We start from the raw sequence: 25568 nt of genomic DNA, 5'->3' as shown, positions 1-25568 counted from the left end.
TGAAATTCAAATAACTGCTTTTAATTCACAAGTTTTTACAGGCAAAATGTATGTATGTTACTTGATTTTGGACTTTATCATTCCTGAGAATGTTTTTGTGTGAATCTTCACAGGTTCACTGGGCTCGCTGTCTACATCGGCACAGACCTTGTATCTAAGCAGGTATATAGTGTCTGGCTTCAGCCCTGAGATGATCCAGTTCTCCTGGTTTTCTGTTGTGTCTGTCAGCCTCCAGTCTTTCACTCCATTTTCCTTCTTGAACTCCACTCTGAATGGCATAGGGTTTGAAATTGGAAACTGAGGCTTCAGTGAAATACTCCTGTCCCGGATGTCAAGTGCTACAGGTGAAGTTGGTTTTATTTTGGGTTTGTACTGGGTATCCACCAGCTTCCCATTTTGATGGAGATAGATGGAGGCCCCAGGATGAATGGGGTCAGAGATGTAGGCGATGACAAATTTGTTTTTTTTTTCTTCTACGTTGATATCTGAAAATATGCTGAAGAGGTCAAAGGTCTGTCTCATGCTCTGTGATATGTCAGATGTGAGAAACCATGGTTTTGATTTGTCATCTTCGACAACTTTCCTGAAGGAATCACTTGTGTTCTTTCTGATGGATGTTTTAGGCAGAAATTTGTTGAGATCCAAAATGTATGGCTCTTCATACTTCAGCGAGGTGAAGACAAATGTGATGACTGACTCATACTGCGGGTTGAAAATGCATCCATTGTGCTGTGTGGATGACACTATTGGGATGTTTTTCTGATTCTCAAAAACATCGGTGTAAGTTCTGATCACGTCAAGTTCAGTCCTCTTCTCATCCAGCCAATTCTTCATCTTGGCTTGTGTGAAATGGGATTCATGGTGATATTTTAGAATTTCTTCTAGTGCCTTTTCATTCTTTGCTCCTTTACGGATAATAGGAAGAAGTATTGAGATGTTTTTTAGTATATTAATCTTATATTGCCTGAGCATGTCCTGAAATGTTTTCAGTTTGTCCTGTATATCAGTTGCATGCATTGCCTTACTGACTTGCAGTAGCTCATTGACTGTGATTGTAGCTCTCTGAAGGTCTTCCATGGTGGATTCTACCTCTATAATCAGGTTCTCTCTGATCTCCCTCACTAACTTGGCTGCTCTCTTGTCCAGGTACTTCAGAGGGTAAAGCCACACTGTCATTGGGACAGCCTTCTCTCCTCTCTCTCCTAGAAGCCTTGGCAGGTCTTTATAAATTTTCACTGCTTCCATGTAGGTAGTTGGATTTTCTTCCAGTTTGACATCACCGTAGAAGGTGCAGTGGAGTTTCTCCACCTTTTTCTGTTCCTCATCTGTCATTTCCAGTTTTACACCTCCACCACAAGGAATTAATGGAATTTTCTTGACCATGACTTCCAGTGAGCCCTGAATGTCCTGCTTATCTTCATTCCTGGAAGTAGTTTGGTCAAAAATCAAAAAGGCATCAGCTCCGTACAGCACACCTGTGACCACATGAGTGGCTGTTCCATGTTTAATCACATCTGCATACGTTATTCTGCCAATATTCTTCATGTTGAGCTGCTTAAACACAGTCTTCTGGCTGAAATGCATAGTCACTCTACACTGACTTTCCAAGGTCAGTGTGTCTTTGAGATACTTTGCTGACCCTCCTACCTCAATCAGGTCCCCCAAGAAGCTCACCTTCAGGGAGGCACTTATGTCCAGCAGACTGGACTTCTTACTAAGAGAGTCAGAGGTAGTGATTTCAGATTTTGTTTGGTTCTGTTCATGAACGGTCATGTTCTTTTCAATATTTTCAGCATCCCACAATGTAACACCTGGAGTAGTAGGGGAATACAGGGAAGTACTAATATGTAGTTAAAATATTCTGTTATATTACAATATTTCATAATATATCAGCCATATGATATTAAAACTCAATAATTCAATTATATTATTTAGAAGGGGTCAAGAGGCAGGTTTAAACATTCTGAATGTTTCTGTGGAGATTCTATCCAACCCCATTACCTGGAATGAAACTGTCATTGCGACAGTCATACAGCATCCCTGGGTGTAACGGTCGTCCGAGGGCTGCGATCTGGATCGTTTTGAAACTCATAATGCTGGAGCACAGAGAAAATAATCATTTTTATTTTTCTGTTATAAAATTATTACGACAAGTACAACTTATTATCCCCCATAACGCCCCAGAAGGAAAATGAAAGATTCTTCCTTTGTTTACTGCACATCATGCCGAATAAGCTGAATGAAAGGTCTCTGTCAATGATATTGATCGTACTGACCAATCTAAGGTTTCATTCTCTTTGTGAGATCATCTCTGCATCTCCTCTCACAATCAAATGACTTAAGATGCACATTAAACAACAAAACTACAATGAAATTCATTGTAAAAAAAGACATACAGCCGAAAAACAGCTAAACATTTTTGACAAATTATTACACAATTCAAATAAATATGAATAAACATACGACAAGTAAGTACAAATAATTATCCCTCATAACTACCCTGAAGGAAAATGAAAAAAAAAAACACTTTATTTTATGGACACCACACACTGTGCAAATCTGGAGTTTTCATTCGCTATGTTAGACCATCTGAGCATTTCCTCTCGCAATCAAATTACTTAAGATGCACGTTAAAAGGCAAAACTGCAATGCAATACATTGTGTTAAAAAATATTTTTGCTTGCACAAAAAGTGTAAGAAAGAGGCATACAGCCCTAAAACGACGAAAACATTTTTGCCCAGTTATGCAATTCAAATAAATTTGAATACACATGAATAACATCGCTACAGTGAGTGATTGCATAAAATCACAGACTGAACCTTCGTCACAGCAAGAAGAAAATGCCTGAATCATAACCATGATACTGTAGATTAAATAAATATAACATTTTTCAGTTTGACTTTACCGCAGTTGAGTCTTTTTCAGTGGGACAGCCTTCAGTGCTATGCTCTTATTCAGCCTTTATACAGAGCTGTTATCCTTTTTTGTATCAGAGGAGCTTGGACAGCTTAGAGATGCCAATGAGCATGAACTTCATGTCATGGGAGGACGCTTCAGCACCCAGTGAAAACCTGCAGATCGCAAGGAAAACAAACTCCACACCCACACAGGTGTGGATAAAGGAAATAGACAAAGGAGACGATTGTGGACAATGGCGACTGCTGTAAGTTTATAAGGGAAGCTCCACCTCATGGAAAATGTTGCAAAACATTTTGTTAAATATGTACTGTTGTATTTACATCGCTGCCACAAAGAGCGTGCTAAAACATGATCAACTTCTTAGCTAGTTTGTTCAGAATCAACAATAATTTCTTGCTGGTTGTCTAACGTGATTTTTTTTTCCTCATACGTTACATTCCTGCTGCAGCATCATATAATAAAACCCACTGAGCTGCAGCTTCACTGGACTTCAATGGCAGTTTTGTTTACAGTGCAGCAAAGCTATACGTTCATTGGACAAACGCTTCAAAGAGTCATTTCCAGGGAATCTCAGCTTCTCTGGAAGTGAATGGGGAACCGTGGCCGCACCTCTTTTTGACTGACAGCGTTTTTAAATCATATTTCAGAATCGGGGCATTTCAAATTCAGTCCCATGCGAATGTTCAGCAAGTGAAGTCCTTTAATTTTTTCGATTTTCATTTGTACTGTAAATAAATGCATGAATATAGAGTTCTTGAGTTTGCTCCTGTTTTCGTTAGTAAGATTAATTTGTCAGTAGCTTAGTAAAGTTCAGCTTCTTAGCTGATTGGTCATGTTTTACACCTGCCCCCTCTTTAGCCTGGTCATCTTTGTGTATTTAAGTGTCCGCCCCGTTCAGTTCTGTAATCTGTCATTGTTGGTGTTCAGAGTGCTTATATTAGTGTGTTTTTTGCTTTATTGCCTAATACTGCTTCCGGTGTTCTGTTAGTTCTCTAGTTGTGGTTATTTCATGGTTCCATTTATTCATACGTCTCCGCCTGCGTCTCGACTGACCGCTTGTAGTCGGATATCACCACAACTGAGGAAAACACAGCAAAACATTTTGCATCATTATGTATTTCAAATACACAGCATCTGAAAAATGCTGTGTATTTGTGGGCAGTGCTGGTTGTGGGCAGTGCTGGCTTAATGGTTAGGGAAGCACACTTGTAATTGAAAGATTGCAGGTTTGAATCCCTGACCTGCAAGGCACCACTGAGGTACCCTGAGCAAGGTACTGCCCCCAAGCACCACCCCTAATGCTGGTTTAATGATCTAGCGGTTTGGGGGAAGATCCTGCATCTAAAAACGGGTGGTGCTGGGTGTGAATCCCCACTTCTCTAAGGACAGGGGTGGCTGGCATTCTGGATGATAGACTTGGCCCACTTCTGGTTGGGGGAGATGGGGGTAGGGCGTAGGTGAGGATGCTCAGTGATAAAAGTTCACCAGGATTTTAGGTCCCAACCCAATGTTCTTTAGCATCCTCAGGAACAATTAGCTCCTCAAGGTAGAAATCAAAGAGTTTCAATTTGCCTCTCTAATGGTGAATTATTGCTTTGTTTCTTGGTCTTCAGGTGCACCCTCTGCCTTTGTCTGGCCAATTGAGGCTACCACTCTGAGCTATGAGCACTTAGTACAGCTTGTTTTGAGAACAGCAGCTGACGTGAAGCAGAAGATTCAGCACCTGTGTGGATCACCTGCGAGTCTATGTGTATGAGTCCACCGAGCAAGGGAACCATTTAATGTTACTCAACTCTGTGACAGAAGAGCTGCAGTAACTCCATTGTTATAATTAATGTTACTCAACTCTGTGACAGATGGACTAAGACAGTGGTTCTCAATGCCCCCCCAGAATATTTTCATTCCAATCCGCTCTGCTTTCTACCTGCTGCATTCATTATGAGCCCATTAAGGAGCATATGAGTCTGATTAAGGTGGGTTTGGAATGAAAACGTTCTGGGGGGTGGGGGGGTGGTTTGGGGTGCCAGGAACAGGGCTGAGAACCACTGAATTAAGAACACACTTTGAATTAGTTAAGTAATTAATTAATTGTTAACTTAATGGTTCACTTCAATTGACTAGACTAGTAATTTTTATTCTTTATTTTTCACAGTAAAACAATACTATTCATAAGCTCAGAAGTACACTGTAGTAGATACTGGACGGCGTAATAATATCTACTATCCATACTAATTGTATTTAATAATAATTGATACTTTATTGATCCCCATAGGGAAATTGTTTTTACACCTCCCACAACTTGCTCTTTATTCATATAGGAATATGTATATTTGTTACAAATATAGGAAGTTGTCTGCGAAGGGCTGCCACCCATAGCGGCGCCCAGGGAGCTGGGGGTTCAGGGCCTCGCTGAAGGACCCGAAGTCTGAGGCTGGGTTTGAACCTGCGACCTTCTGATTACAGGTCACACAGGCTTATCCCACAGAGCCACACACTGCTCCCCAATTTCTGACATAATTCCAATGTAATCTAATGTAATGAGACAGTCCACTATCCTTCTTATCTGCAAAAATGCATTCCAAAGTTCTTCTGAAGCTGAAACGAAGCTTCAGTAGCCAGAATGAGACAAATCCAAGGTTAGCTGTCACGCGTCCTGATTTCCCCCAGTTTAACGCGTCCCTGGGACAACAAGGGAAGGGCTTGTGTTTCACGTATTTAATCACGTCTCAAGATCAGGGTGCCCAAAAGGCCACTCTTCTAGTTTCACTCCTCTTAGTTATAATTTCCCTCTTGTAGTAGCTTAGAATCTTGCATTGGGGACGAGGCGCATTCAACAAAGATGATGTTAACTTTGTCTACATTTCCAAGTTATCTGGACATTGAGTTTTATGTTTGGCAGATGACAATATATCAGCTCGTAAATTGTTCGTATATTGACTACTGAAAGTGAGCATGCTACTGATATGACTGAACATTAATTATAAGTTAAGTAATAAAGTTGCTGCAGCTATTTTGTCACAAAGTTGAGTAACATTAATTATAACTTGAATAACAAAGTTGCTGCAACTCTGTCACAAAGTTGAGTTACCTTTAGTAAGGCAGCTTTAAATTTTTTACATTTTACAAACATTGTCATGTTGAGCCAATTGCAAACTAGGCTGTAATATAATTGAATGCACAATTGTGTGTGTAGAGTGAAAAGGAAACTCAATCTATAATCTAATGTTGAAAGAGAGACATTGAAACTTGAGTTATGATTTCAGTTCTGATTCATTTTGTAAAATCAACAATTAATGTTTCAACGTTATTTTATAACAATTAATGTTATTTCAACGTTCCGGCAAGACCTAAATTCATTCATGTGTAAGATGTTGTAACAATGGTGCGATATCAACGTTGTTTCGATTTTCAAAATTGAAACAAATTTCAAGAGTGATTCAACCTCGGTCAATGATGTTGATTCACCTGTAGACAAACGTTGAAATGTGAGTTTTTATTACGCATGAGGTTCAATTCGTGCCAAAAATACACTGATATGCATATGGGGTTTCCATTTGTGCCAAAAATATGTTAGTAGCACACTGTCCATGTCGATTGAACGTGTAACAAAACATTTGTCTCTGCTGATTGCTCACCTGAAAAAACATTTGTTTGCGTCACTTCAAATTTAAACTGTACCTCTGTCGTCTTAGCACGCCCTGTCGTTTGACTTGCATGTTGATCAAATATATCAACACATCGTTATGTGTCGTTCTCCTCGTCGTTATGATGTGACCTGTTTTATTATTATCTCTGTCCCTGACGTCCCACGTACACAAATTAAAATCGAAGTTTATTTGTATGGCACATTTTCATACGTTAGATCATAAAAAAATAAAGCAATAACGCATGTGCAGATAATCTAGGTAAACTATGTCATTGAAAAAGACTAGAAAATTTAATTTTGATAAAAATAGCCTTAGGCGGATTATTGAATAATTACGGTAAAACACCGAGTAGATAGTTTGCCGATATAATACTTTGCCTTTTTATTTTCAAACGCAAACAGTAACATAACGCTTTCCAGCATCAGTACTACAGTGCAACCGCTAATGTAGTTAATTGGGCAAGGCTGCTATTGGCTCCTTATTCGGATTATCCGGTCCGCCTTAAATGCTGCGCAGCCCAATGTAATGACGCGATTGCGCCTGTAGGGGGCCCCATTTGCCGTCAGAATTTCATTTGACTTTCGATTAACTTGTTCATACGCTTCGGCTGACTTTTGTTACCGCTTTGAGGACCACTAGTAATAATATGTGTGTTCCTTATTAGAAAATGCACAGACACAAATGTTTCTCCACTCGGAATTTTAAATTATTTCTCTCTATGGCTTATTATGTAGATTAACAAAAATATTTTAACTTACAGACGCCATAGACAACTATAGAAGTGTTTTGGTTATTATGTACATTTTATTATGTTAATTTCTATATTACATATGAAACTGATATGACTTCTTTTAATGCATGGTCCACAAGCACAGATTTGTTAAACTATATTTGACTTTGGTTGTTTGATCCTTGTGTCCCGAGTAGTAAGCCTTGGTGGCTGAAGCCATATGATCGTTTTTTTTTTTTAGCTACCAGTTGTACCTCGCAGAATGTGACTCGGGTTAAATTGTAATGGCATCATCACGATTGCATCTTCCGTTAGATAGCTGAGCGATACGTCACAGGGGATGGAATTTTTACGAGGAAGAGATTTGGTAATGATCCTTGTCAATGAACAATGAACAGGTAGCTGTCACGTTAGGTTTCTTAAGGAAGAATGATCAGGATTTGTGTCAGTAAAGTGTCCCAATACTGAGTTTTGCATGAATTGCATTCATGGCAAAGACTACTTTATTCACATAACATATTTCATACAGAGGGTAAATTCAAATTAATAAATTCACAGACAATGCAGAGAGATGACTTTCTATAGAGTTTACAATGCAGGTGATTGGCATTAGGTCTTATGAGTAAATGATTGTCAGTATATCTAGCCTACACCTGCCAAATGAAATTATATTGGTGTCTAAACCCGAATCTGATCTAAATATCACCCCATGATTATCATACTGATTATTTCATAGATAAACCAAGTAACCTTCATCCCCTAAGAAGAAATAATGTTTTGAGTGGCTCTCGGAATGGAACAGAGCCATTAGATCCAGCTCCTTTCATTTAGTCCCTATTCCCACCCCTAACCCGAATAGTTCAGATGGGAATTTGAAGTGTCTGATCAAGCACTGCACAAGCGGAGTGGTTCTGGATGGTTCCATAACGCCATTGAGTACCACAATTAAAAACAGTGTAACTTTATACAGAAAAATGATGCAGATGCTGTTTACCATTATTAAAATAGTAGGGATGTCTTCCATTAGAAGGTGATAATTGTGTAGTAAAATTTATACCTTGCTATTTGAAAATGCTTATCAGAGCAGTGCAGGGAACAACCCCGGATGGGGTGCCAACCCATCACAGGGTCCACTCACACCTAGAGGCAATGTGGTAACACCAATTAACCTCAGCATGTTTTTGGATTGTGAGGGAAAACCAGGGTATCTAAAGGAAACCCCACAACAACATCGTGCAAACTCCACGCACGCCAATGTACGACTCTTCAAGGCAGAGACTCAAACCCAGGTGTGAGGCAACAGTGCTAACCACTACACCACCATGCCAGCCGTAGGAACATTTCAGAATATTATAAATAAATTTAAACCAAAACATGAAAGGAAAAATAATGATAGTTGAGATGTTACACGTAATGGACAAGCTTCTAAAATCATAATAGGTTACGCATAATTGGTTACGCATAATAGGTCACGCAATCTTGAATGATTTGAAGTGAATTTGGGGCGAAACATTTGCGCAAAACCTCAACATTCAAATCTCTGTCAAATCTTTCATGGGAATCGTCAGGGTGTCACTGTGCTTGGTGACTCGGAGACTGGTGAGAACCTTAGAAGGAACACAGTGTCTGGCTGCACCCATGGGATGATGCATGACATCTGTCTCCCCAGTGGGGTTATATCATTCCAGATTTGCCCTCCGTTTTCCTTCATGCACTCCACTTTGAAATGCATAGGCTTTGAGGCTGGAGATGACTGCAGCTTCAAGAATATATTACATTCCCCAGTGTCAAGTACTTCAGCTGTAGCTGGTTTTATCATGGGTTTGTACTGGGTATCCACCAGCTTCCCTCTTTGATGGAGATAAATGGAGGCCCCAGGATGAATGAGGTCAGAGATGTAGGCGATGACAAATTTGCTTTTCTTTTCTTCTTTGTTGATATCTGAAAATTCTTTGAACAGGTAAAAGGTCTCTCTCATGCTCTGTGATATATCAGGTGTGAGAAACCATGGTGTTAACTTGTCATCCTGAACAGCTTTCACAATGGAAACTCCAGCGTTCATTTGTTTCATGAGCTCCTCGGAATGGAGAAATTTGTTGAGATCCAAAATGTATGGCTCTTCATACTTCAGGGAGGTGAAGACAAATGTGATGACTGACTCATACTGCGGGTTGAAAATGCATCCATTGTGCTGTGTGGATGACACTATTGGGATGTTTTTCTGATTCTCAAAGTCATCGGTGTAAGTTCTGATCACGTCAAGTTCAGTCCTCTTCTCATCCAGCCATTGCTTCATCATTTCTGTTGTGAAAGGTGAGCTGGAGTGGGATTTAAGAATTTTGACAAATGTGTCTTCATCTGTCTCTCCATTACGAATAGTTGGAATGAGTGCAGACATCCTTTTCTGGACATTTATCTTGTATTGCCTGAGCATGTCCTGAAATGTTTTCAGTTTGTCCTGTATATCAGTAGCCTGAATGGTCTCACTGACTTGCAGTAGCTCATTGACTGTGATGGTAGCTCTCTGAAGGTCTTCCATGGTGGATTCTACCTCTATAATCAGGTTCTCTCTGATCTCCCTCACTAACTTGGCTGCTCTCTTGTCCAGGTACTTCAGAGGGTAAAGCCACACTGTCATTGGGACAGCCTTCTCTCCTCTCTCTCCTAGAAGCCTTGGCAGGTCTTTATAAATTTTCACTGCTTCCATGTAGGTAGTTGGATTTTCTTCCAGTTTGACATCACCATAGAAGGTGCAGTGGAGTTTCTCCACCTTTTTCTGTTCCTCATCTGTCATATTTAGTTTTCCGCTGCCAAAATTAGAAATGGTTGGAATTTTCTTGACCATGACTTCCAATGTACCCTGAATTTCCTGCTTGTCTTCATTCCTGGAAGCAGTCTGATCAAAGACCATGAAGGCATCAGCTCCGTACAGCACACCTGTGACAACATGAGTGGCTGTTCCATGTTTAATCACATCTGCACAAGTTATTTTGCCAATATTCTTCATGTTGAGCTGCTTAAACACAGTCTTCTGGCTGAAATGCATAGTCACTCTACACTGACTTTCCAAGGTCAGTGTGTCTTTGAGATACTTTGCTGACCCTCCTACCTCAACGAGGCCCCCCAAGAAGCTCACCTTCAGGGAGGCACTTATGTCCAGCAGACTGGACTTCTTACTAAGAGAGTCAGAGGTAGTGATTTCAGATTTTGCTTGGTTCTGTTCATGAACGGTCATGTTCTTTTCAATATCTTCAGGGTCCCACAATGTAACACCTGGAGTAGTAGGGGAATACAGGGTACTAATATGTACTCACATCTTTAAGCAACATAGATTAAATTGATAATCTCATTTAATGGGATATACAACTGAATACTTCAATAGGTATAAAGACAAACACTTTGTAAATTGTATCCATTCTTTTTATGTGTCTTTCATTCTATACCTGGAATGAAACTGTCATTGCGACAGTCATACAGCATTCCTGGGTGTAACGGTCGTCCGAGGGCTGCGATCTGGATATTATCGCTGGTCATGATTGCTGGACTGCAGAGAAAATTCTCATTACTGTTACTATTCAAATATAAAATTATTAAACATGAACTAGTGAAGGACAACCGATCATAACACTGAAGGATCCACAAGGAAAACCAACAATCACATTGAAGAATTCATTTGTCTGCCACACAGATTGATTACATTAGGTTTTACTCTGACATTTAATACCGTTTAATATTGTAGTAACCAGTAGTACTACAATAGAATGTTTTCTTTTTAAGATAACTATTTTATATTTAAATTTCCTTGCATTGGTTTGCATTTCTTTCAGCCAGGTCATTCTGTGCTTTGATTCCACACTATTTTATGGAGACATTCTGCCAATCTGAGTTTCCATTTTTCATGTATGACCATATGAGCTTTTACTGTCCTAATATTTTTCCCCTTCAAAGACTGTAAGAAAAAGGCTGATAAATATACAGCAGAAAGCTTTGCCCAGTCATTATTTAATTCATTTAGTTATGAAAAATACCTTAAGATCTGCACAGATTAAATTTTAGTCACTAATTCTGTAGTATCGCAGACCGAACATTTGCAGGTAAAATCCCGATTAAGTTATTGAATATGAAATTCCAGTTACAGTACAGCAATAGACATGAAGATATCAAAGAAATTTCATCAGGTGACTTTACCTCAGTTTTATCTTTTCCAGTGGAGTAGCTGATGTGCTGTGCTGTCCTTCAGACTTTATATAGAGCTCTTGTTGCTGGTCGTATAGAGGGAGGAGCTTGGACAGCTTAGACACACACACACACACACAGGAATGACATTTGGTCCCCACAATGTAATAAATACATGACTACACACACGCGCGCACACAGGTTGATAATTATATCTTTGTGGGGACTCCCCATTCATTTCTATGGAGAAAATTCGAATCACAACATGACGACCTTAACCCCTAACCAGCCTTAACCTTAACCCTAAGTAACCAAAAAAAATATGAAATCTTTCTCAAAAGTTTTTTGATTGCATTCACAGATCTTTGTGGGGACCTGAAAAATGGTCCCCACAAGATCAGAATAACAGGTTTTCATTACATTGTGGAGGCCATTTGATCAACAAATGTAATATAAACATAATCCACACACACACATACACACACACACACACGGTATGACATGGTATGTTATTGCCAACGTTTTTTTTTAGTTTTCCACTGAACAGGAAGTTGGGCAGATTTCCAGGTTGATGGGAATTTGGTATGTGTGGAATCAAGGCACTGAATGACATGGCTGAACGAAATGCAAACCAATGCAAGAGAATGTAAAGATCTAGTCATGGCTCCTATTTATAGTAGATAATTGGTGACACGGATGGAAGATTGATGGATGATTTAATAGCCTTGAGGCCTGTATAATGAAGTAGGATTTTTTTAGTTAGCGTGATAACTTGCCAGATTTAAGGTAGTTAGGGCTAAATGAACAAAGGTAAAGTCCATATAAACTGGGGAACCTTAAATCCAACTAGTTATCTAGGAACCCAATAAATCTTGATACAGTCGTGATACAGGCCCCCTGTTTCCTCCGTTTAGTGGAGGTATTATGAGCGATAGCAGTAGCGTTTGATACTGCTGAGGTAAATCACTTTTGTGGTGATTGGGTCATCATGCTACTGGTTAATTGGTTAAGCGCCTACTGTAAATTGTTTCGTCTCGACTTATTCTTTAGTTTAATGTTAAATGGTTATAATTTCCATGTTCATATTGCCACGTTTGTGCTTATTCTTTGCAGAAGTATACAATGTAGTAAACTGACTAAATTCTCTTAAGTCCACTTACCTACATGCCTGTCATGTTAAGTGAAGCTGGTCACCATCTTCATTCCCACTCCACTCCTCCGCTTTCCCCGCTTTATTCACGTCGTTCTTATAAATTCCAGAGTGTTACATTGTGTCACAAATAGATGGCTCTTGACCATTTTTAGGGGGGCTTTGGCCCCATTGTTTTAGTCTCAGCCCCACTGATAAATTGATCTTCGTACCTTTGAAATTTACTGTTGCTGACTGATTTTTTTCTTCTGCGTTGAAGAAAAATATTCACACAAACCATGTCATGGACATTTGCTATGTTAGAAGAGACAAGATGTATTCCATGCTTAAAAAAATGAATAAGAATTAAATAAATTTAAAGAATACATTTTTTATGTGTGTATTGATCGGGATTTAATTTACATTACACTTCATTCCTGGGCCTGGAAACTTCTGTGTGTGTGACATGGGTTTAACACTTGTCAAGTCAAATCATTTGTTTATAAAGTGCATTTATAAATGCCAAATGTTTACCAAAGTGCTCTACAACACATCAAATAGATGCTTTGTAAAAAAATCCAACCATAAAATATTTAAAAATAAATCTAATGATAGCAATCACTGTACGTGGAATCCAACAGTAAAATCCAATCTATTAATGACTTTCATCCTACTCTAACATTCATGAATGAAAATGAGTCTTTAATCTGGATTTAGAAATCCTGACTGAAGAAACTGATCAAATCTGAGATAGAAGATTATTTCAAAGGATCGGAGTGGGACCTGCAAAGGCACGTCACCCTCAGACTTTAACCAAGACCGTGGCACTGACAGAAGAAGCGGACCTCAAGGTTCTGTCTCGGACTTGAAATGAAGTTACAATAGTTTTACAATCTAAGAAAGGGCAAGCCCATTTAAGGCTTTAAAAACAAAAAGTAAAACCCTACAATTCACTGGAAGCAAATATCAAGAAGCTGGAACCGGTGTCATATGTTCTCTTTTCTTTGTGTTAGTTAATTATCTTGCATGTTTTTACAAGCTGGAGATAAGACAATGCTGCCTGACTGACTCCTGAATGACTCTTGGTTTCGCTTCTGTTTAACTGATCATTATCTGTTTGTTCATGTGAACAATGAATCTTTCAAGCCCGCTAAAGTTAGATATAGTGTCCCACAGGGTTCATGGTGATGACAGTTATACATGCACTATATTGTCAAAAGCATTGGGACGCACAAAAACATCGGCCCTGTGAAGACCTTCATTCCTTCCCTGCTGCTGTCCTATTGTTCACTCTGTTGTCAGAAGCAGCTCCTGCACTTGTCTGCCATCACCTGTCTGCCTGCACCTGTCTGCCCTCACCTGTCTGCCATCACCTGTCTGCCATCACCTGCCTGCCATCACCTGTCTGCCATCACCTGTCTGCCTGCACCTGTCTGCCATCACCTGTCAGCCATCACCTGCCTGCCATCACCTGTCTGCCTGCACCTGTCTGCCCTCACCTGTCTGCCATCACCTGCCATCACCTGTGTGCCATCACCTGCCTGCCATCGCCTGCCTGCCACCCCATCTGCCATCACCTGTCTGCCTGCACCTGTCTGCCCTCACCTGTCTGCCATCACCTGTATGCCATCACCTGCCTATCATCACCTGTCTGCCTGCACCTATCTGCCATCACCTGCTTGCACCTGTGTGCCATCACCTGCCTGCCATCACCTGTCTGCCATCACCTGTGTGCCATCACCTGCCTGCCATCGCCTGCCTGCCACCCCATCTGCCTGCACCTGTGTGCCATCACCTGCCTGTCATCACCTGTCTGCCTGCACCTGTCTGCCATCACCTACCTGCCTTCCGCATTGAGATTCAAATCTTACACTTTGGACTGGATTTTGGCACCTTGTTCATTTGACTTCCTCTACCGGCCCCTGGAGAATGGGTTTTCCCCTTTGAGTCTGCTTCCTCCCAAGGTTTCTTCCTACTAGGGAGCTTTTCCTTGCCATTGCTACCTCTGACCTGCTCACTGCGGGTTTTAAGCAGGGATAATGTAAAGCCCTTTGAGACAATGTAATGTTCTGAAAATGTGCTATGCAAATAAAATTTAATTGAATTGAACTGTATATGACATCACAACAATCTAAACACAAAGAAATAAAAGCATGAATACGCTTCTCAAGGTTATACAAAACAGAAAAGGCGTAACCTTAGCTATCTTCCTCAGCTGACAAAAAGCTTCCTTTGACTACTCAATTGATTTGTCTGTCAAACTTCAAGTCTGCATCAAATTTACTCCCAGAATTAATGCCCATGGTTTAATATGAGGGGCCGGCTGACCAAGCCTCATGGAGAGGATCTTTATAACTTTGGGCAGTCTGAATAAAACAGACTCAATTTTGCTCTCATTTAAAGAAGAGAACATTATGAGCCATGCAAGTTTGGATTTGAGCGAGACAGTCATATAGATTCTAGTGGCTTCAATGGCAGGTATAACTGGGTGTCATTCTCTAACAATGGAAAGAAATATTGTATTTCCGCATAATGAGTCCTAATGGAAGCATATATTGTACAAAGAGAAATGGGGCTAATATGGATCCCTGAGGAACCTCACACAAAACAGGCACCGACAACAAGAAGGAACTTCCCGTATCAACTGAGACGGTTCTGTGGCTGAGATAAGATATGTACCAGTTTATGATGATGTCAACCAAGCGCTCTACACGCTCTATAATAGCCTAGGGTAATTCTTTTGAGATAATATCTGAAAAATATGTAGCGTCTTCAACTAGCTTCTGCAAAGTGGTCAAACAATCTTTGCAAACATCACGACACACTCAGTTTACCCTTCTGTCATCGCTCTGCGTTCCTGCATGGTTGCCTGATACAGACCTGCAACCAAGGCTCAGTTTGGTCCTTTTGATCTTCAAAGGAGCAATAGAATAGAGGATCAAGAAACATTTGGAGTGGAACTGAGGGTGAATAATTCCTCTACGTTCATTTGCGCAGTGTCCATTTTATTAGAGCAATCTGAGGGCTTGTGCAAAAACACCTCAATAAATTCACAGGCTTTGTGTTCTGAGATACAGCAAGTATAGCGGACTGGGACAGTGTGAGAAATAATGTGTCCTCACAATGCAGCATCAAAACTTACACTGTTTTTTTTACGAAAACCAACTGGCTCAGTATCAACGTTATTTACAGCTAACACACAGGACAATGTTAAATCTAGCGTGTCAACATGACAGCATGTAGGGCCAACCACATATTGGGTGAGTTTGAAAGAATCAGTCAAGTGAGTAAACTCATTAAGCAACGGTTTGGATGGACAGCAGATATGAATATTAGTATCACCCAAGATCGAAATGCTCTCAAAGGTATGCAAATATCTGCATATTTATAAAAATGCCATCACCAATTTATAGAATTCTTGTTTTGCTAAGGGAGTTTGTAATGGAATTTTAAAAGTTAACATTTAAATGCTCAAGTACGAATTGACAGAAAAAGCCCAACGTTTAAAATGAGTTTTAAAAATCACTGCTGCTTGTACATCTCGACCAATGGATCTGGGACTTAAAAGCTATAGTCTATAGTCTATCTCAATCAGTGGGCTCGTCTCATTATCACTGAGCCAGGTATCTGTTAAAAATCAAAAGTCCAACTTTTAATCTTTTAGTATAAGTCTTTTGCAAAATCGATCTTGCATTGATCAGCTGAGCGGTGGTGTATCGACCAGCAATCCGGGAGAACTAGGTGGAGTGAATTAAAGGCCACTTTTTTTATGCAATAAGTGTTATTTTGGTAAATGGAGAGCATGGTGGCGGGCAAGCCGATTCTGCTGTTACTTCCGTCTGCCTATGGGTGGCACTGTTTAATTACGGTAAGTGCACAGCCACAGTCAACTGCATTAAAGTCAGTGACTTGTGATTAAATTTCTGTATTTCATTCATCTTCATTGATCCAATTGCGATACTTGAAAATATAACATGTATACATTAAGAAAAGTAAAATGCAACAAATGCCTCTCTGTTCCTAGCAGTAAGCGCCAGGATAACAGACAGAACCACATGACACAGGGACTTTGCAGAAAAGAGCAGCTTCATTTACAATCTCTTCGCCTTTTCAGGGTTTTTTGTGGTGATGGGGTTGGCTCTCAGCTGGCAGGATTTAGAAAAGGTGAAGCAGCTCGCTAAGCTAATGGACCAGAATATAAACAAACTGGATTAACGGGACTGGTGTCACACAAGACATAGCAAAATATGCACAGTGTGTAGCGGATACGGCAGATAAATCGATACAAGGAACTCCCACTGACTCCTCCTCCTGAGACACTCATTGTGTGCCCCACCCACACCCCCCACTGTCTCATTTCACGAATATTGATGCCACCAGAAGAGTCTCTCAGGAGGACAGGCTCTGTGACCCTGAATGGGACAAGTGGGAACAGCACACAGACGATGTCAGCAGGCTTCCTCAATTATTCCATGTTTACTCTTTGTTCTGCTTTGGGTAAACAGATGTGTTTATTTCCGGGACGTTCTGTTGAATGATTTACTGTAAGATGAAACTACATACTGTCAGCCATGTGGCCATTTTACAAAACGGCGGCGGTTTGGGTGTCACAGCACCGCATCACATTGGTTGACCCTACGCCACTAATTTGTCCAAAAAGAAACCTAAATCCAGTCCTGCACTGTGGGTTTTCCAGATCTACCTTAATTAGACAATCATTGTGGAAGCGCTGGTTGGGTTTAGCAGGATGGTTTCAACAGAAGACGTTCTGTGAGGTGAAGGTCGTGTTTGGGTGGCATAAGGCAGAATCAGGTAGACTGTTCTACGGCTCAGATCTGCGGTCTAGTTGTATGGTTCGTGCAGCAGTTGAGTGGGACGCAGACCTTCTACAACGGTTACTTCAGCGTGTGAGAGGAATTCAGGTTCCTCCAAAGAGACCCTCGGAGAAGAGGGGTGAAATTTAATAGGTGACCTGAGGTTGACCTGAGCTGTGGATTGGCCCTGGATTTCACAGAGCGCACAGTGTAAGAGGCCAAACACAGGAATAAGGTGGATAAGCAGGGGGTGACATTCACGCTAAAGAAACAGACGGGGCAGCTAAGAGTGGGAGCGCCGTCTTCAGACTGTGGTCATGACTTTGAGGGAACCGTTGCGGAAACGCAGGATCTTCTTCTTGAGGGCGTGCGAGGCCTTGATCTTTGTGAACGCCCCAGGATCCGAGGCCTGGGCAGGAGCCAAGGGTGGAATTAGCTGAGGGAGCAGTTGCTGGGGCCACACCAGACCCCCGCCCTCATCGGAGTCGCTGGATAAGGAGCTGGAACCGATGGAATCAGCTTCGCTCATGCTTGATTCGGTGTCTCTGAGACCTGGTATGATGCAGCCATCTGCTGGATGAGAAACAGCTGCACACTCAGTGTATTTGGCTCTCTGGTGAGGACGCAACAGCCCAGAGGAGTAGGAATAGCTAGGGGGAGGGGGCCTACGACCGTGCATGGAGGCATGGCCACCCAGAGGCTCCGCCTCTTGGTTGATCTCCTGTGTAGAGTGCCAGCATCTGTCCACTGTACTGACTGGCTGGGACCCTTCTGGTTGGGCTTGGCTCCCCATCAGCTGATCTTGCTCTACAGTGTTGTACTTGTGTTCGGTAGACTGATGGTCCAGCAGACTGTTCTCCGACTGGGAGCGGCAGGCTGTTCGACCTTGTTTCACCGAGGGAGGGGGCTCCTCCCCAAGGTAGCATTTCTTCACAGATATCCCGGGTCTGGGCCTGAGATGTTTGGGGGCATGCAAAGTCCAGCCTGAATTGGAAAACACAGAAGGCCAGTGTGTGGAGGTAGAAGCTGGAGTTTTTCGCGTCTGCCCAACAAACTGTTCACCTGGTACTTGGTGAGAATGGGGTAGATGGTACCTCTGGGAAGACACTTTCAGGTGTGAAGGTGTGGGTCGAGCACGGAGCAGAGGCAGGAAGTCCTCCAGAGCCTGGGCCACCCCTCTGCTTTGCCCTTGCACTGTACCGTGACACGTCTGCGCCTGGCTGCCCAGGTTCTGTGGCATGTCACTGCGTTCCAGTGAATGAGGAATCTTCGTCCAGCAAAGACTGCTTTGTCTGGAAATGGTCCTGGCCTCGAGTGCAAGGCCGCTGCGGGACTTGATGGGCCGGGGGGCCAGGGTGTATCGCTGGATCAAGCCCAGGATATAGCTCTCCACGCGTAGAACTTGCTGGAAGTCCTCTCCGTAGGTTTCTGACTCAAAGCCAGCTGGATACCTTGGGTCCCAAGGCCAGGGTTCCACCTCCCCACCCTCCGCGATGCCCTTCAGAGATGCGTGAGGGACGGAGAAGGACCGTGGCACCATGCCACGAGGCACATAATCTAGCAGGCCCCCCCGATTGGCAGCAAAGATGTCCCCTGCAGGCAGAGAGCAAAGCATAGTCAGTCTAAACAAGAGACCATGGCTGGGGTGGCTGATAGCTCAGCTGCAGACACATACGGCCCAGATTCAGACAAAACGCACAGAGCTGCAGACAAAACAAATCGAGGAACAGATGCAATATAGTCGGTCAGAGTCGTAACATCCACAGATCTGAGGCCCACTGTGGCACTGCACTGCAGCTGAGTCCCAGCTCACGCTACACGCAGACACGTATCCACAGGGACACATTCCTTAAGCACATCGTTCCGCCTCATGCTGTAAAACAACGCTGTATTCCAATGCGCGTGCATGTATGTGTTCTTCCGTACAGCAGTCGTTTCACTCCCTCGGCGGTTTAGCCGTTCGTGGACACAGTATAGCCTTGTGCACCCGCAGAGACCCATGTCATGTGACCAGGCTAAATAACTTCCTCTATCTGATCGGAATGATAAAGTGCTGTAAATAATTAGGCACATACGAATGCCAACTGGACAGCTGAACTAAGTGTGCATGGGCAGAGTTTTCCCATACAGTTCCCATGCAGTTCTATCGAGACTTGTGGGATGCTGCCATCCATTTCCAGGAAGTCTAAGACTCAGCATTTTAGAAATACTGACTCATTCTTATTGTACATCAGCTAGTAAAATATCGCAATAATTTAGTGGCATGTATCTCGATAAAATCATCATGCAGACAGTGTTTATGCTGCTGAGCCACGCTGTGCTATGGGTTTGGCTGGGGTATGAAACAGGAGCTGAGTGCTTTGGTGACAATTAAAGGTGAGCAGTTGTATTTATTATTACCGAAGCTACACATTTGTTTGGGGCTACAAGCAGTCACTGCAGTACATTTTAAATAAACTTTTTCCTTATTTAGCGTTCTGCTAACCAGCTAATTTCTGACTCTACTCGGCGGCTGTTTATTTAGTTTTCGAAACATTCCAGGGGGGCCAAGCTGGGCCCCCGATGTGACTTTCAGTGGGGCTCCATAAACAAGAAACCCGCCCCTGTGTGTGAGCAGCGTGTTTGGGGGTGGGGGTTCCTCACCGACAGACTTGGGTCTTTGTGCACTGGCCATCCACATGGCCCGGGCCTGGCCGGGAGAGAGCCCACCGAAAGCACAGGGGTCGGAGAAGCCCAGCGGCGACGGACCCTCACTCTGCTCATAAAACCCTGGGGACGAGTAGAGGGCGTCAGTGCAGCTCTGCCGCCGTCGCTGCTTGGTAACGTGTGGTTCATAAAGGGGCTTTTCATGTCATACAATGCTGAACAAACATGACAAAAGATTAGCGAGCTTGCAGAATGTAATCAGACAAATGCAAAGTTAAAAAAACAAAAAAATTAAGCATTTATGTAACGACACATTATATGGATTTCAAACACTATATACAAATGCAGTGCCGTCTTTCTGTATCTCTGCAATGATGGTGACAATGATCATTCATTTGCTGGTTTGTTTGTTTATTTATTTGATACGGTGCATAACCTGAGCTGGGCTGGCTGTCTCCAGCATCACCAAGCGAGTCGGCGCAGGCTGTGTCCGTATCCACCTTCAGCTCCCCCACCTGCTGCTCCAGAGCTGTCACTAACCCCCAGGGGGCGCACTGCAAGCTGTTCTGTAAGATGCACAGAAGTGGCAGGGACCAAACAAACTATGCTTACATTTCGGTGCTTGTGTTTCTGGGCGCAAACACTAAAGTCAAATGCCATCCTCGTCGATTTCAATTAATGTGTTATTGTACTCAATACACTGGGACACATGCAGGAATAATTACATGCCTGTGTGCATTTAAACAACACCCCCTAAAGCATGCAGCGCTTAAGCGAGCCTGTATGGGCAGTAAGAACACATCACAGTAGAACAGTAGGAAGAACACATCGAGGGCGGCGTCTGACGCTTGCTTACGACACTGCACCCTTGATCAAATCCCGCGGTTCATGGAGGGAGTCACTGCTGGGCTCTTGAACAAGGCCCTGAACCCCAAAAGCAGAGGTAGATATCTATCTTCAAAGCAAAGAGGTAGATATCTATCTTATAAGCAAAGATAAGATCTATCTTCCTGTCGTGGTCAGACTGCTGGTCTGGAAACTGAACGGCAGGCTAACATTCAGTGCTGCTAATGTGTGAGACCGCAGCCTGACACTCAGTTAACTCAGAAAAAAAAACTCATTTTACTATCATTCCAAATCAGTCCAGCCAAAGTGGGGGTATTGTGTTTGCTGCTGGGAGGGGATCCCATGTACAGTTCTGTATGTTTCAGAAATGTGGCCAAGAGGCCCTGTTGGCTTAAAATCTATGATTTAACCAACATGTAACCATGGAAATGCTGAATACCTCTGGTAGGGAGCAGGAGATAAGGAGAACATGCGTGAGACATTACCAATCAATCAATGAATAGTGCATCGAAGCAGACACTCACTCACAGACATTACCAATCAATCAATCAATGGTGCATCGAAGCAGACACTCACTCACGCACTCTCACTCATTCACTCACAGACATTACCAATCAATCAATGAGGAATGCACTGAAGCAGACACTCACCGTGACAAGCTTGTGTTTCCATTTGCATGCAAATCCACACGCAGAGACTCAGCACACACGAGCTAATTGCTCACCAAGGCCAACGTCCTTGATTCCCTCCACTCAATTAAGCCTTAATTGTCCCCAAAAAGATATTAATTAGCTCAGTTATGACACTGCAGAACGCAGTGACAGACAGTGAATGTAAGCACTGGGTAATTACAGAGATGCAGTGATCATGCTGGGTGTTCTGCCATGACAGTTATCCTGAGAGTCCCTGGGGAAGACACCCCACCCCCCGCCTCACACACACACACACACACACACACACACACACACACACACACACACACACACACGCACGCACACACACCCTACTCTGTACATGCTCATCCCACATTAAGCAATGATGTATGAAAGATGCCTTCACAGCTCCTCCAGGGCTTGTTCATTTATTGCTGGGGGGCTGTGGACTTTTGGGGGGGGGCAATATGTTCAAATTACCCACACACACACACACACATACACACAGATACACACACATACACACACACACACACACACACACATACACACACACATACACACAGATACACACACATACACACACACATACACACACATACACACACACATACACACACAGATACCAACTTCGTGACAAATGCTGGCTTTATACTCATTACACTCACCACCAAGGGGCTGAAAGTCACAGCACGATGCAAAGGCCCAGAGTGACGTCGTCTCTTATCAGCCCCAGTGGGCCTCATCACTCCCTGATCTGCACGCTGGCTCCAGTGTTAATTTTTTTTTCTCGCTAAAACCATGCATCTGAATTTGCTTTCTGCATTGTCCGCATGCAGTGCTTGCTAATTGCCCGCAGTGACGGAATTTTGCTGCCTCACAGGGCGGCCATACTCCTGTTTTTCTGGCTTGCTCTCTGTTTTTTGGACATAAAAATAGCCAAAAATGTCAAGGATTTTTCTTTGTTTCATGCTGACATTTGCTTTCCACAGTCAGAATAGTTTCTGTGTGTATATTTGCATTGATTTAATGTCTCTTGCCTCCAATGTCCTTTTTTTAAAAAAAACAGAACAAATGAGAACAATCCCATGGTTCATTGCGTCCAAAGTTGGTTCTTGGGAGACGAGTTAGCAGGAGCGTTCCTGCCAAGACCGCAAACATGATCCTGGTATTGAGAAACACTCTGTAAACCCTAAAAAGGGGGCACGTCCCATTAATACACCCATTCTCTCTTTCCCCATCTACATGTCATTCAGTTCTGTTCACCATCCTGCCCAGAATGATTCATATCCCAGTTAAGCCAATAAACACTAATGTAAACATATAGTGTCTTTCTCTGTCGGTCCTTCTCTCTCTCACTGAAGCAGTTCCACACACTGCAAGCATACTCAGAGTCACTGCCTACCCATAAAGCTAACTGGACGTCTGGTATGCAGTGCAAACAGCATCTTTGTCGCTTTTCCTGCTTCTTACACTTTGGATACAGGGCTGGAGGGCAGTGCTTTCTCCACTGCTCATTGCCATTCGTCAGCTGTCACCCTAACTGGGGTGGGTTTAAACTGGTTGGGGGGGGGGGGGTGACCATTTCAGCTGGGCTCATCTATCTTGGTGGGATTTTTCTGCTACAAACACAGCCTAGGTCACCCAGCAGGCCGGGGGCCACAGCCTTTTGGGGTGGACCACACCCCCCCTCCCGCAGCTTCACACACACACCACTGCCACTAATTGAAACAGAAGTGGTTTGACTCATCGCTCATTCCCCTTTCTGCTGTCACGCCGGTCAATTTTCATCAAGCCTTTATAAACGAACCCCTTTCAGCAATGTCGTTTCATCACTAAGGACAATCGACCATTATATCTCTCTCAGCTGAAAACAGATGAGACCCAACAAAGCACGTTTAGATCGTATTTGCGATTTTTCAAATATATGTTTATCGAACCAATTACTAAATGAATCCAGCAACGATCGATGAGCGGTACTATAAACGTAATGAAACCAAATCCGTTTCAAATATTTATCATTTCATTGGCACTCCTTTCAATAACGTGCAGGATGTGAAATACGGCAGCCCCAAGTTATCTAAGACGCACTTAGCTTATTGTCCGGTGAGTCTTATTCATCACGGAAGTAAAAATAAGATAAATAATGATAACAAAATAGAGGAAAAACCAAAAATAAAGACAAAGCCATGGTGGGTCTCAGGACGGGTCATTAACCGCCTTGCTGCAGCGGAGCCGAAACGCAGCAGAAGCGGACGAGCTCATTTGTATTCAGCGCCGCTCGCAGTCATTGTTCGCACCGCGGCGGGCAGAGACAGCAGGAGGAGAGAAAACAATAATTAAATAATAATCATAATAAAAGTTTAATTTGTTACGCGGTTAGATCCTAAATCATAAAATCAAAGGGGATGCGTGAGTAAAACATCTCATGTCTATCGATGGATTTCCGCTACGCACCTAAACAGGAGGCAATACAGCCCCAAGTGTAATATTACACACCCCCTTAGTCTACATGTGAACTGTAAAGGCGTGAATGTGGATTGTAAAGGCGTTGGATACATAAGCAGAAAGAACGTTAAATAAATATGATAGAATAAAGCAAGCCAATTCTTTACTATTAGTTAAAATCAACATGACAGATTTCAGAAACGTGTTGAACATGTGGGTTTCATTGAATTGTATTTGTTTGATTTTCATGTAAATGTAGCAAGAATGCAAAGTTTTTTTTCTGTTAAAGCGTTAAACTATTAACTATGCACTGGCAAAGGATGGGCGTTCAGCTAGTTATAGCAGACCTTTTATATCGACACTTAATGAGAAGATGGGATTTGTTTGAATTGTATGAGTTAATCCTAAATGCAAGGTAATGTTAGAAAGATGCGAATAACTGAAGAGAGTGATGTCAAAGTGATTACACAATGGCTGTTTGTAAGCGCTTCCCCCCTCCCAGTCCACAGCTGAGACACACAGACACGGACAAATCACACATGGACAAAGGCACCATGAAACACAACTATCTGGGGTCGAGACACACTTGACCGGACAACGGGTTATTCCGAGGGGTAACTTTGACAACTTTGATACCAGCATATCCAGCACATTATTATATTCCACATACTAACTCCAATTAACTCGTTTTTCTGCAGATACAGATATAATGGACGCACACCTTCACCAACAACATCGACGACGACAATAACAACAACAACAACAAGCAAAGATACTGGGTTTGTTAACATTTCTCCTATGTCTTAATTTGGTCTTGTGGATGTTCTTACCAACTGGCGTCTCAAAGTCAAGTCATCTAGCACTCGCATGGGACCTGAGGGGGCGGAGGGGGGCGGCTGCAGGTCGCCGTGGGCGGGGTGCCCCGGGACGGTGCTCCCGAAAGACAAAGCGCTGAGAACCAGGCATTCCTGCCTCTGCTTCAGGAGCTCCAGCTTGCACAGCCCGGCCAGCCTCGCCTCAATCCGCTCCTTATTCCGACTGCGATCTGCTGTCATGGGGAGAGACAAGGCGCCTTGCATAGTTCTCCTCCTTCCCTGCCTTCTTTTAGAACAATGACCCCTCTTTCACACTTTCTGGGACGCAAATGTATCTTTTCACTGTAATTTTACTTTTTCTTCAACATTACACTTCAGATGTTGCTATTTTCTGCAAATTCTCAGGCCGCTGATAACTCCAGTCAGTTTGGTCACCCGCACAATCTTGCACTTGTACTAGACTGAGCATCAATCGCTCATCTTTGTCGTCTTTCTCGGCTACTTCTCAGTCCGCAGCTGTCAGCTGCCAATTAATGTATTCCATTCCTGCTTTGGCTCTATTGGGTGAGGAATCTATGATGCATTAAATATTTATTATTTCTGCCCTGCCCCCCGCAGCTACTCCTCACCAGCTCCTCGACGTGGCTGGATTGCTCTCCTCGGTTGCTTAGTTTACACGGTCCAGCCTCCTTGCAGCGGATTCGCTGAAATCCGCAAACAACCCGCCTAGCCCCACCCCTCGTA

The 25568-nt window shown here is 42.8% G+C and overlaps 2 protein-coding genes across 4 annotated transcripts; both read right to left on the bottom strand.

Moving 5' to 3' along the window:
- LOC125725006 (stonustoxin subunit alpha-like) lies at positions 1-11497 on the bottom strand. Of its 3 annotated transcripts, none has more exons than XM_049001540.1 (3): positions 11486-11497; positions 10741-10841; positions 1-1811 (listed from the first exon to the last, which is right to left on the bottom strand). In XM_049001540.1, exons 2-3 carry the CDS (start codon positions 10829-10831, stop codon positions 58-60), a joined length of 1845 nt encoding a protein of 614 aa, XP_048857497.1. In that variant the 5' UTR covers positions 10832-10841; positions 11486-11497; the 3' UTR covers positions 1-57. The 3 variants fall into 3 exon arrangements, with proteins under 3 accessions (XP_048857497.1, XP_048857496.1, XP_048857499.1); XM_049001542.1 differs by lacking the exon at positions 1-1811 and adding an exon at positions 7783-10570; XM_049001539.1 differs by lacking the exons at positions 10741-10841; positions 11486-11497 and adding an exon at positions 2002-2194.
- Positions 11498-15586: 4089 nt separating this feature from the next.
- LOC125725046 (dapper homolog 1-like) lies at positions 15587-25546 on the bottom strand. Its single transcript, XM_049001594.1, has 4 exons — positions 24840-25546; positions 20499-20628; positions 20060-20185; positions 15587-19009 (listed from the first exon to the last, which is right to left on the bottom strand). The coding sequence occupies exons 1-4, from the start codon at positions 25086-25088 to the stop codon at positions 17721-17723; spliced, it is 1794 nt and encodes a 597-aa protein (XP_048857551.1). The 5' UTR covers positions 25089-25546; the 3' UTR covers positions 15587-17720.
- Positions 25547-25568: the final 22 nt, after the last annotated feature.

Source organism: Brienomyrus brachyistius, unplaced genomic scaffold (assembly GCF_023856365.1).
Source record: "Brienomyrus brachyistius isolate T26 unplaced genomic scaffold, BBRACH_0.4 scaffold59, whole genome shotgun sequence".
NCBI lineage: Eukaryota > Metazoa > Chordata > Actinopteri > Osteoglossiformes > Mormyridae > Brienomyrus > Brienomyrus brachyistius.
Note: the sequence above shows the minus strand (reverse complement) of the source record. Positions and strands in the feature narration are given on the sequence as shown.

Excerpts from the sequence above, each read along its gene's own strand:
- LOC125725006 (XM_049001540.1), bottom strand. The coding sequence starts at position 10,831 with ATGACCAGCGATAATATCCAGATCGCAGCCCTCGGACGACCGTTACAC. Across the intron at positions 1,812-10,740 it reads CAATGACAGTTTCATTCCAG|GTGTTACATTGTGGGATGCT; the intron begins GTATAGAATGAA and ends CTACTACTCCAG.
- LOC125725046 (XM_049001594.1), bottom strand. The coding sequence starts at position 25,088 with ATGCAAGGCGCCTTGTCTCTCCCCATGACAGCAGATCGCAGTCGGAAT. Across the intron at positions 20,629-24,839 it reads TGACTTTGAGACGCCAGTTG|AACAGCTTGCAGTGCGCCCC; the intron begins GTAAGAACATCC and ends TGCATCTTACAG. Across the intron at positions 19,010-20,059 it reads ACAAAGACCCAAGTCTGTCG|GGGACATCTTTGCTGCCAAT; the intron begins GTGAGGAACCCC and ends CTCTGCCTGCAG.